The 12,666-nt window shown below is 46.1% G+C and overlaps 1 protein-coding gene across 1 annotated transcript in view; it reads right to left on the bottom strand.

Annotated features, from left to right (window-relative positions):
- LOC308676582 (KAT8 regulatory NSL complex subunit 1-like) overlaps positions 1-12,666 on the bottom strand; it is a gene marked incomplete at its 5' end in the record, with an annotated part of 305,549 nt that overhangs the window by 223,719 nt on the left and 69,164 nt on the right. Inside the window, one exon of the mRNA XM_081342460.1 lies at positions 267-408. Within this exon, the coding sequence (XP_081198586.1) occupies positions 267-408 (142 nt within the window). The remainder of the gene's footprint in view (positions 1-266; positions 409-12,666) is intronic.

Genomic DNA, 12,666 nt, shown 5'->3' with positions numbered 1-12,666 from the left:
TTTGTGTGCCAAATAATTCTGGAGAATTTGAAGCCTGGCAAACTGGTGGTCCTAATAAAAATAAACCCACCGATTTGCTCTGCAACTTCTGCTAAAATGTACTTCTAGCGACATTTATGTAGTTACACCTGGTAACAAAAATGCTAAGACAGATGAAGCCATAAAATTCTGCCCCCCCATATATGCAATACAACAGTTACATGAAGGTATTTGCAGTACTGTAATAATGGGTAAAGTTCCAAAAGAAGTAACTTTTGCTTTCTTACCTTGTTGGCTCGAATTTGCTTGTATATATCTGTTTGCTGCCGGATTCGGTACTCTAAATCTGAGACATGAGCTTGAAGCCAGTTCCAGTGACTGACAATAGCAGCTCTGTCTGCTGCCCACTGCCACTCTGACCTTTCTCTCCTGTAAAGGGAGAAATGAGTATTCTGTTTAGATGACTGAACACATGCTGCCCCAATTCCAGAACCACCCGAAGGGATTTTATTATGTTTAAGGTTGATGTTATTAATATTGATATTAGTAGTGATACTTTGTAATCATCATTATATATATATATATATATATATATATATATATATATATATATATATATATATATATATATATATATATATATATATATATATATATATATATATATATATATATATATATATATATATATATATATATATATATATATATATATATATATGGATCTTTGGTCATTCGGGTTTTTCCCCACGTAGCATTGAAGGTGTAGGAGCAACGTTTCGACGGAATCCCATCCGTCATCCTCAGGCTGGTGGCTACACACACATATACATATATATATACACACATATACATATATATATATATACACATATACATATATATATATACACACATATATATAATACACACACACACACACACACACACACACACACACACACACACACATATATATATATATATATATATATATATATATATATATATATATATATATATATATATATATATATATATATATATATATATATATATATAATTTCATGCTTTAGGTACAGGTGATTGCTTATATGAAAAGAGCATGGTAAGGGGAGGGGGAAAAGGAGTTATGGTGGAACCTGGGTTGTTGTATATGAGTCATCATCTAGGAATTATTTTTCTGTACCTTTTGGTTCCTAGCACCAAGACCAGATCTCTTTGTTCTGGAAAGGTATAAAAGGTGGAAGACATCTTTCCTGGTTGTTGCCTTCACCTCTCTACCAGCCACGATCAGAGATGTGGCCATCCAACTCTATTTTGATCAAAATAAAAGTTGTTTGCTTGCTGAAACCTCGGCTCAGGAATTTCTTTGGCTTTTTTAATTTCCTGAGTAACGCTGGGGCAATTGTGAGGCTAAGTGTAAAACCTTACACACCTGTCCTGACTACTTTACCATTTTAGTAGCATAAAAAGGGGATATAATAAAAACTTGATTCTACAAAGTTGGAATAAAAAAAATTGCAAAGAATCCAATAGAGAAGAGCATCTAGATTTCTGCTTGATTACTGTATATCTGACTAAAGCACTCCTGACACATTTGCCTAATCTTTCCACAGATCTCTAAACTTTGCAAGTAATTGATTTCATTTATATACTTTTAACTATATTAGGAGACTTCCCTATTTCCTATAAATGTTCTTAAATAAATTAATTCTATACAGGTAGTCCTTGACTTACAGCCACAACTGAACCCAAAATTTCTGTTGCTGAGACATTTGTTAAGTGAATTTTGCCCCATTTTACAACCTTTCTTGGCACAGTTAAGTGAACCACTGCAGTTGTTAAGTTAGTAACACGGTTGTTAAGTAAATCTGACTTCCCCACTGACTGCTTGTCAAAAGGTCTCATGACCCCAGGACACTGCAACAGTCATAAATATGCGTCAGTTGCCAAGTGTCTGAATTTTGATCACGTGACCATGGGAATGCTGTAACAGTTGTTAAGTGTGAAAACCGGTCACAAGTCACTTGTTTCAGTGCTGTTGTAACTTTGAATGGCCACTAAATGAACTGTTGTAAGTTAAGGACTACCTGTAGCTATTTTGATAACATTCCCAATAGAAATGTTGTCATGTTGTCCTTGTCTGCTATCAATCCTGTCTCTCCTTCAAAATGGAATGGAAATAAAGCCTCTGTGCTGCCCCACTCACTCACTCACTCACTCACTCTCTCTCACACACATAAATGTGGTTTAGTGAGTTTATTAATAAAGGTAAGGTAAAGGTAAAGGTTCCCCCGCACATGCGTGCTAGTCGTTTCCGACTCTAGGGGCCGGTGCTCATCTCCGTTTTATAGCCAAAGAGCCAGCGTTTGTCCGAGGACGTCTCCGTGGTCATGTGGCCGGCATGACTAGACGCCAAAGGCGCACGGAACGCTGTTACCTTCCCACCGTAGTGGTCCCTATTTTTCTACTTGCATTTTTACGTGCTTTCGAACTGCTAGGTTGGCAGAAGCTGGGACAGTAACAGGCGCTCACTCTGTTACGCGGCACTCGGGATTCGACCCGCCAAACTGCCGACCTTCTGATCGACAAGCTCAGCGTCCTAACCCACTGAGCCACCACGTCCCTTTCGAGTTTATTAATATTCCCCAGCAATTCCCTTCACCAAAACCCAGAATTGTCCCAATTAAGTCCAGCCACAAGCAGACCAATATTAGTCCACAGAGCAATGGCCAAAGAGTCCACAAAGCTCTTGAAAGTTTCTCAAACAAAATAAATCTACCAGCCAAACTTAAATCCACACAGAAGAGAGTTCATGAGGCAAGAAAAATCCAGAGTTTCCAAGGCACGATTCAATTTCAAACATGGTGTCAATCCAAAGTGAGGCAGGAACCATGACCAGAAAACACACAGTTATAAAACAAACACGTTCCCAGCAATGCCTCCCTGTCTGCTGTGCTAAATAGCCAGCTTCCTGTGCAGCCCATCAGGAAGGGCGAGGCTTTCTCCTCTCAAGTAGTCTGGCTGACCTTCTCTGCTCCTGCCTTTTCTCTGCCCTATGTGTTCTTGGATCAGGTGCAGAAGGCAGTTCCTCCTCCTCTTCACTGACCATCTGCAACTGCATGCTTTCTTCAGCTGGCGCCTCAGCCAAATCCCTTCCAGACTGTTTGGAGCCATCAATTAACTCAGCTTCTGACATGCCAGGAACTGGTTCATCCTCCCCAGAGCTGACATCTAGAGATATCTGGGGAATCATCCTGGGGAGTCATAAGAGCCTCATAATATCAAAGAGGGATATTTTTTACTATGCAAGTCTTAGATACTATGCTAATATTGTTCTAAAATGTCCTTGGTCTTTTGTGTAAATATTTTTAAAGAAATCACACTGAAAGTAGCTGATAAAAATGATGGGGGACCTTCTTGTTAATATTTTCCAATATTACAAGAAGTAGCATTACCAACAGAGACAAAGAAGTATTCACAGTATGCCTCCTCAACTCCATTCAACGTAGGACTAGGTTTTTTATTTCCCCTTCATGGATTACTGCCTTGTCATTGCAAAGGGGCTTGCACAGTTCAAAGAAGCCACAAGCTAAGCTGTGCAGGGCCACCTAAGACAGACAGGTCATAGTGGGGAGGTCTGACAAAACGTGATCCACTGGAGAAGGAAATGGCAACCCACTCCAGTATCTTTGCCATGAAAACCCTATGGACAGTACCAAAAGGCAAAACGATATGACGCTGGAAGATGAGCCCCTCAGGTCGGAAGGCGTCCAATATGCTACTGGGGAAGAGTAGAGGGCAATTACAAGTAGCTCCAGAGTGAAGTAGCTTGGCCAAAGCCAAAAGAATGCTCAGCTGTGGATGTGTCTGGTGGTGAAAGGAAAGTCCAGTGCTGTAAAAAGAGCAATACTGCATAGGAACCTGGAATGTAAGATCTATGAATCAAGGTAAGCTGGTGTGGTCAAACATGAGATGGCAAGACTGAACACTGATATCTTGAGAATCAGTGAACTAAAGTGGACAGGAATGGGCAAATTTAATTGATCCCCTGTTGATTTTGTACGTTTGCCCACTGACAAGGAAAAGATCAGTCTATAATTTTAAAGGTAGGTTTATTTTAACAGTGAGAGACAGAATAACAACAAAAACATCCAGAAAAATGCATTTCAAAAAAGTTATAAATTGATTTGCATTTTAATGAGTGAAATAAGTATTTGACCCCTTCGCAAAACATGACTTAGTACTTGTTGGCAAAACCCTTGTTGGCAATCACAGAGGTCAAACATTTCTTGTAGTTGGCCACCAGGTTTGCACACATCTCAGGAGGGATTTTGTCCCACTCCTCTTTGCAGATCCTCTCCAAGTCATTAAGGTTTCCAGGCTGACGTTTGGCAGCTCGAACCTTCATCTTCCTCCACAGATTTTCTATGGGATTAAGGTCTGGAGACTGGCTAGGCCACTCCAGGACCTTAATGTGCTTCCTCTTGAGCCACTCCTTTGTTGCCTTGGCTGTGTGTTTTGGGTCATTGTCATGCTGAAATACCCATCCAGGACCCATTTTCAATGCCCTGGCTGAAGGAAGGAGGTTCTCACCCAAGATTTGACAATACATGGCCCCGTCCATTGTCCCTTTGATGCAGTTGAAAGGAATAAAAGTATTATTCAGAAATTTCTAATGAGTCTAAAGTTTGAAGCAGAAGCCAAATGAAGATCAGAAATAATATTTTATATAAGTATTGAGTGTGATAGGGGAGGGGGAATCTGCGTCGGGGATAGGATATAAAAATGTGTTAAACAGCTCTATAAGGTATGGCTGAACTCCTGTGTGTGTTTCAGTCCACCAAGCCTTTGCAAACGCTTCTTTTGAAATAAAACTTTGTTGCCAGAATTCCAAGTGAGTTTGTTTTGTTTTGGATTTTGAGCCACGTTCCAAAAAAATTGGAGGCTCGTCCTGGGATATCTAAATGGTCCCTGGATCACCGGGAGTGGCCACCCCTAAGGGGAGAAGCGCCATGTCTATTTTAACAGTTTCCTGAAAGGTGATCACCCCCGGCCCATTACCTGTGAAGAACTGGACGCTAAATAGTGGATTCCAGGAACAAAGGAAGTCAGGTCAAATTTTTTGGGGGGATGCCCCAAGGGTCCTGGAAGACTGGCAAGACATACATACACTAGGTGTGAATGTCCCGAGGGTCTGAAGGACTGGCAAGACAAGGAGGTGGGTCAAGTACCAACTGCCGGGAAACTGTGCACAGACCCAGGTAAGAAAATCAGGGCATTTTTAGTTACCTGGGTGGCTGAGTGGGTAGGCTGGTGTGAATCTGAGACCTGTGAGAGGGTGACTGAGACGCCCCGAGAGCCATAAGGGCTGGCAAGGCGAAGTGAGACCGGACTCCTGAGTGAAAAGGAGGAAGTGAGGTGATCTCACTAGGTTGGTAAGGATAAGAGAACCAGATGGTAACCACTGATGGGTAAGAGACCTTCCAAAAGGCCACAAAAGGATCAAAGAGGGGAATCACAAGATCAGGGAAAAGGAACTAAAGATGAGGGAAAGGGAAAGGGAGAGAATGTTTTCATCCCTTCTCACAGTCCCCTGGGAAAGATCCTGGTTGGATGGAATCATCCTGCTTATAGTAGAATGGTAAAAGATTTAGATAAAGACCTGATGATTCAATACTGTTATTTTATTTGGGGACAAAAACGAATAGATGAGGGAACTCAGTGGCCATAGTTAGGTAGTTTTAATTGAGAGCAAGGTTGGCAGAATAAACTATATACTTGAGGTAAAAGTAAAAATATTATGATAAAGTATTGCTGTTTTAAATGTTAGCAGGATGGGATGGAGTCATCTGGAAAATACACCTGGGATAAGAGTAAAGGTACCATGACTCAATATTGTTATTTTAAGTGGCCAAGAAATCCTATTAAAAGCACTAGTGCATTTTGCTCAAAATATGGAAGATTTTAAAATTGGCTGTGTCAAGTACTAAACATATAGGATAATAAATGAAGTTTATATGCCTGTTGGATCCCAGGCAATATATAGTCCATTTTTTTAGAGAAGTGTGGAGGTAGTGTATGTGTTTCTGTCTGTGTTGTGTCTAATAATAATAATAAAAAGGCCTTATTTACAAACAGATATTTTATTTTAAAAAAGGAGCTCATTGGCTTGTGAACAGCTCCTTGTAATTATAATAATAGTTATTGATTTGTCAGAAGGAAGTATGAAATAAAATATCTGTATGTGAAATTGTTTATGCAAGCAGTTTGAATGGAAGTGAATGTGTGGATATGCTGATCCTCTGTCTGTGTGTGTGTGAGAGAGAGTGTTTCTCCCCCACCACAGACTGTAAAAGAAACAGTAAACTGCAGAATTTTTTGTTTGTTTATTGTTGCTGTAAAAGTGAAATGAAAAAGCAATATAAGCGTTTGCATGAGAAGTCTCATGGAAGGTGTGTGAGAAAATTCATGGAAATGCATGTGAAGAAGAGAAAACTCTTTTGTTAGTGGTGAGATTTTTGTGTAATTCTTTTTCTGTCTCCTCGCCCCCTTGCTGGTTCTGTTGCTTTTAAGAGTGAGAGAGACAGAAAGGAAAAGGGGGGGGGGGGTCTGATCTTTTTAACTATTTTTTTTCTGTTTAGAATTCTGGTTTGAGGAAGCTGGGGTGGATGTGAAATTTAATGTTTTAACCTACTTAATGGAAATTTGTTTCCATCTGAATGGAATCTGATTAAATTGGAATTTGACTAAATTTATATTAAAAGCAAAGAGTTGTTACTAGAGTTGATACAAAACTATTTCAGTAACTCAGAATATCTTATTAAGCTTGTTTATTTATTTATTTTTGTGGAGTTGCTTTTTGTTGTTGTTTTATTTTATTTTTTAATGTTTTTATGTCTGTGTGCAGGACACACTGATAGAAAATAATACCTAAGAGAACTGAAGGAATTGTAATTCAACCCTTGTTTAAAACAAAGGAGTTGAGAAAAAATTTGGGATTATAAATGAGCTATGCTGTCTTAAGTAAAGATCTGTGTGCAAACAAACTCAAGCAGAGTTTGGTGAGCATTCCTTTGTTGGCTCTTTACTAAGCAATTTGTTTGTAAATACAAAGGAATGGCTAGAGGAAGGAGGTTTTACCCAGAAGTGGAGGAAAAGAGGCAGCCAGTGGCATTTTTGTCTAAAATTGACATTTGGGGAAGTCTTGATGGTTAGCATTATTGAATAAAGCAATAACTTGGACACAGAAGCAGCCACTGAAGGAGGGATGGTTGATACTTTTCTATGGTTAATATATGGTTGGTTATATGATAAGTATGATATGTAAACAAATACATAAAATGTTCTATAATATCTAGTGGTGATGCTATTTCAATGCATTCAAGTTGATTTTAAATTACCTCAAATGGGAAATTCCACAATATGAAACTAATGACATGTTTATTGCAGTGTATGCCTCCCAGCATACACAAAGGACAGCACAGCAGGAGGCTGATGGTGCAGATCAGCAGAGGGGCTGGACAGCTCCGGGCGATGACTGCTTACTCAGGATAAGCCTAATGACTTAAGCTGTTGACAGCCCTAGGCATGGTCAGCCTGGTGGGAAGCCAGGATCTACACCCATTGTCACCTGCACTGGCAGGAAGCCCAGGTTTGAACTGATTGGATGCCATCCACCTGGGCAGGTACAAATAGACGCCAGGCTTCCCTGTTTCCCCAGTTCGTTCTGTTCAGAATAAACTCATCTTCACCCCAGCTCTGTATCCGTCACTATGTGAAGCACGCAACTTTACACTGGCGACGAAGGTGGGATCCTGCTCCGGAAAACGCTAGCCGCGGACGAAACCCCATCGGCAGCTCAGGACCCGACGCAGGACGACCCCGACCGAGGTAATGGCACAACTGGGACAATACCCCATCTTCAACAGCAACCGCCCTGAGGAGTGGGAGGCGTTCGTAGGTCAGCTCGAGTGCTACCTACGGGCGAATGGGGTCAAGGACGACCGACAGAGAGCGGCGGCGCTACTCTGCAGCTGTGGCATGGAGACGTACCAGCTGGCGGTCGGTCTGTGCGCGCCCGACGACATTCACGCCGTCGGGTACAGCGAGCTGATATCCAAGCTAACGGAACACTTTAAGCCCGAAACATCAGAGATAGCTTGGCGGTACCGTTTTGAGAAACGGGACCAACATCCAGGCGAGACCGCGAAGCAGTACATGGCTGCCCTGCGACAAGCAGCGAGACTCTGCAACTTCGACGACCTCGAAGTCCGTCTGCGGGATCGGATCGTCTGCGGGCTAAGGGACCGGACGCTGCGGCAGAAGATGTTTGCCAAGCAGAAGCTGACCCTTCGGGACGTCCAGGAGGGGTTCTTAGCCTGGGATGTAGCGGAGGAGTCCGACGCAAGGGAGAACGGGGCCATCCATCAGCTGTCCAGTCACGACGACGCAGAAGGGGGAGACTTCGAGGTAGACGCCATCCACCGCCAACAGCGTTCGACCACCTACTCCCGGGACCGCGTAAGGGAGCAACGCCCAGCGACAGCCGAGCAGCGGTATCAGGAGTGAGGATGCGGGACGAGCGGCCCCTGGTCTACCCAGCCCTCCGGCGACAGCGCTCATCGCTCCTGGTCTACCCAGCAGTGCGGCAGCGGCCCCAGGTCTACCCAGCCCGGCTCGTTTGGTCAACACCGATCTACCCCGTGCATCGGCTGTAAGTCTGGAACCTCCAACCGATCTACCCGTTGCGCCAGCTGCGGAGGACAGCATCCCCGGTCTACCTGCCGCTTCAAATCGGCGAAGTGCAGAGCGTGCGGGAAGACCGGCCACATCGCGGTGGTCTGTCGGAGCCGGCCAAGGGACAGTCTGCACGAGGTGGAGGCGGATTTCCAGCTGGCCACAGGTACAGGGGAGAGGTCGCCGAGGCTTACGGTTAGCCACATGGCGGGACGGTCGGCTGTTTGCGAAACCGGGGAACACCCACCCCTTATCCCAAAAATCAAACTGAGGGTCAAAATTGAAGGGGTTCCCTGCGTAATGGAACTTGACTCTGGGTCAGCCGTGTCCATTATCTCCGCGCGGACTTTCAGCGAGATCTGCAAGCGGAGCGGCCAGCAGGTTCCCCTGAGGCCATCCAAACTGACCCTCGCAGACTTCCAGAACTCTCCGATTAAAGTCAGGGGGGAGGCGTCGGTGACGGTCCACTACAAAGGGTTTAAGGGGAAGTTGAGCGTGTTGGTTGTTGAAGGGCAACAGACCAGCCTCGTGGGGCTAGGGTGGTTCAGGGCGTTGGGCATTGGGATCACCGGGATCCACCAAACGCAGAGCCACCCCTCTCTGGAGGGCATCTGCAAGGAGTTCGCAGATGTATTCGACGAACGGTTGGGGAGGTACACCGGGACCCCGATTTCTTTTAAATTAAACCCCCTAATTCCGCCGGTCAGGATGAAGGCGAGGAGAGTCCCCTTTGCGCTCAAGCACAAAATTGAGCAAGAACTGGATAAGTTAGTGGAACAGGGGGTGCTGACGCCGGTAGATGGGGCGGATTGGGAGACCCCCATAGTTACCCCGTTAAAGGCAAATGGGGACATTAGAATCTGCACAGATTATAAAGGGACAATCAACCGGGTGTTAAGTGCGCATTCGTACCCGGTTCCCGCCGTAAGCAGCATCCTGGCATCCCTGCAAGGCGGGGCGGTATTCGCAAAATTAGATCTTCCCCAGGCTTATCAGCAGCTGCCGGTAGACCCCGAGGCAGCAAGGGCTCAGACCATCATCACCCACAAAGGGGCGTTCCGGGTAAACCGACTGCAGTTCGGGGTGAGCGTAGCTCCGGGGATTTTCCAGGAAGTCATGGAAAAAACGCTAAAGGGGATCCCCGGGGTTTGCCCGTATTTCGACGACGTCCTCATAGCAGCCAGCTCGGAGGACGTCCTGGCATCACGGCTAAGAGCGGTACTCGGTCGTTTTAGGGATGTGGGTCGAAGACTGAAAAGGGACAAGTGTAAAATTGGGGTTACGGAGACGGAGTTCCTGGGATTCAGGATAGACGCGCAGGACATCCACCCGTCAGCCTCCAAGGTGAGGGCTATCAAGGAAGCCCCAATTCCCAAAAACAAAGCGGAGCTGCAAGCGTTCCTTGGTCTCTTAAATTTTTATCATACATTCCTGCCGCACAAGGCGACCATCGCGGAGCCCTTGCACAGGCTCCTGGACAAACAAACACCCTGGGACTGGACTGCCACACACACAAGCGCGTTCAGGACCCTTAAGAACATGCTAGCCGGGGACGCAACGGTCACTCACTTCAGGGAGGACCAGCCCATCTGCCTAGCGTGCGATGCATCCCCTTATGGGATAGGGGCAGTCCTCAGCCACTTAAGGGAGGACGGCTCGCAGGCTCCCATAGCATACTATTCCCGGACCCTGTCAGCGGCGGAGAGAAACTACGCGCAGATAGATAAGGAGGCGCTGGCAGTGGTCGCGGGGGTAAAAAAGTTCCACGACTACCTGTACGGGAGGGAGTTCCTCATTTACACGGATCACAAGCCCCTGCTGGGATTATTCACCACGGAGAAGCAAACGCCACAGATCCTTTCACCAAGGATGCTCCGTTGGTCCATTTTTCTTTCAGCATACTCCTGTAAGCTAATCCATAGACCAGGAAAGGAAATGGGACACGCCGACGGACTCAGCAGACTTCCCCTAAGGGAGGCTGGACCGGATCCCGCTCCTGCGAATCAGATATTAGCAATACAGGAGCTGGCTGAGTGCCCATTAGACGCTAGCGACATAGCAGCCGAAACTCCCAGGGATAAGATTCTTAGCAGAATTCAGTCCTGGGTTAGCAGCGGGTGGCAGGACAAGTCACCGGGACCTGAGTTCACAGCATTTTTTACGCGGCGGCACGAGCTCTCAACCCATAAAGGCTGCCTGCTGTGGGGGAGCAGGGTCATCATCCCCACAAAACTTAGGGAGAAAGTCCTTCAGTCCCTTCACGAGGGTCACCCGGGAGTGGTAAGGATGAAGGCTCTGGCCAGGAGTTACCTGTGGTGGCCTGGGTTGGATAAAGAGATAGAGGGGTTGGTAGCAGGATGTTACACATGCCAAAGGTCTCGCCCAGAGCAGGCACACGCTCCAGTCCACAAGTGGGAACAAACTCACACCCCCTGGTCCAGGGTCCATATAGATTATGCGGGGCCATTTCAGGGACACACCTTCTTAGTCATCATGGATAGTCACTCCAAGTGGTTAGAGGTGGTACCTGTGTCCAACATGACATCAGCGGGCACAATACAGGCACTAAGGGGAGTGTTTGCCACACATGGGCTACCAGATGTAGTAGTATCTGATAACGGAGCGCAATTTACCTCCTCGGATTTCCAAGTGTTCCTGAGGACCTTGGGGATTAGGCATGCCACTTCAGCGCCCTTTCACCCTGCCAGTAACGGGTTGGCAGAGGTTCGTGCGGACTACCAAGGATGCACTCAAACGAATAGTACAAGGGGACTGGAAACAGAGACTGGCCACATTCCTCCTCTATCAACACGCAACACCCTGCACAGCCACAGGAAAGAGCCCAGCGGAGCTCAGGTGGGGCAGACGCCTCATAACTACGTTAGACAGACTCCACCCAGACAGGGTATCAGCAGACACAGAACCCCCAACCCTCAAAACCAATTTCAACATAGGGGAACAGATCTGGGCCAGAAATTACAGCACAGGCCATCCATGGGTGCCAGGTGAAGTGGTGGAACGGACAGGCCCCCTCTCCTACAGAGTAAGGGTGGAGGGGGGACTCCTGTGGAGGAGACACTTAGATCAACTAAGGAAGAGAGCCCCTGAGAGGACGGGTGGAGAATCAATGGAAACAGCAAGGGAGGAGGCAGAGCAAACACAAACACACACACAGCCACAGTCACAGTCACCCAGAAGAACAGCAGGAAGGGTTTTGGGGCATCCATCTGCCTGGCAGGGAGCTGACAAGGAAAGTAGGCAAGAGCCTGAGGGCAGCAGGTCACAAAGAGCCAACACAGAAACACATGCACACACACAAATCAGACCAACACAACCAGACCAAGGAACAGGAAGCAGAACCGAAACCACTACAGAGCCAAGCCTGAGAAGATCAAACAGGACACACAGAGCCCCCACCTACCTCAGTGATTATGTTCGCTCTTAAGCCTGGGGGGAGGAGGAATCTGGAGGGTTAAATGTAAAAATTGTAAATAAGCTGTATATAGTTAAGAAGGAACGACAGAGGATCATCCTCACTATGGGGGAAGGGGTGCAGTGTATGCCTCCCAGCATACACAAAGGACAGCACAGCAGGAGGCTGATGGTGCAGATCAGCAGAGGGGCTGGACAGCTCCGGGCGATGACTGCTTACTCAGGATAAGCCTAATGACTTAAGCTGTTGACAGCCCCAGGCATGGTCAGCCTGGTGGGAAGCCAGGATCTACACCCATTGTCACCTGCACTGGCAGGAAGCCCAGGTTTGAACTGATTGGATGCCATCCACCTGGGCAGGTACAAATAGACGCCAGGCTTCCCTGTTTCCCCAGTTCGTTCTGTTCAGAATAAACTCATCTTCACCCCAGCTCTGTGTCCGTCTCTATGTGAAGCACGCAACTTTACATTTATAAAGAATTAGATACTGGGGCTGTTTTCTGCTTTGTCTTTTCTTAGCAAGCAAGGATTGTT

The sequence above is a fragment of the Vipera berus genome (assembly GCF_964194415.1).
Source record: "Vipera berus genome assembly, chromosome: W".
Classification (NCBI taxonomy): Eukaryota; Metazoa; Chordata; class Lepidosauria; order Squamata; family Viperidae; genus Vipera; species Vipera berus.
The sequence above is the reverse complement of the archived record's forward strand: the minus strand, read 5'-3'. Positions and strand labels throughout refer to the sequence as shown.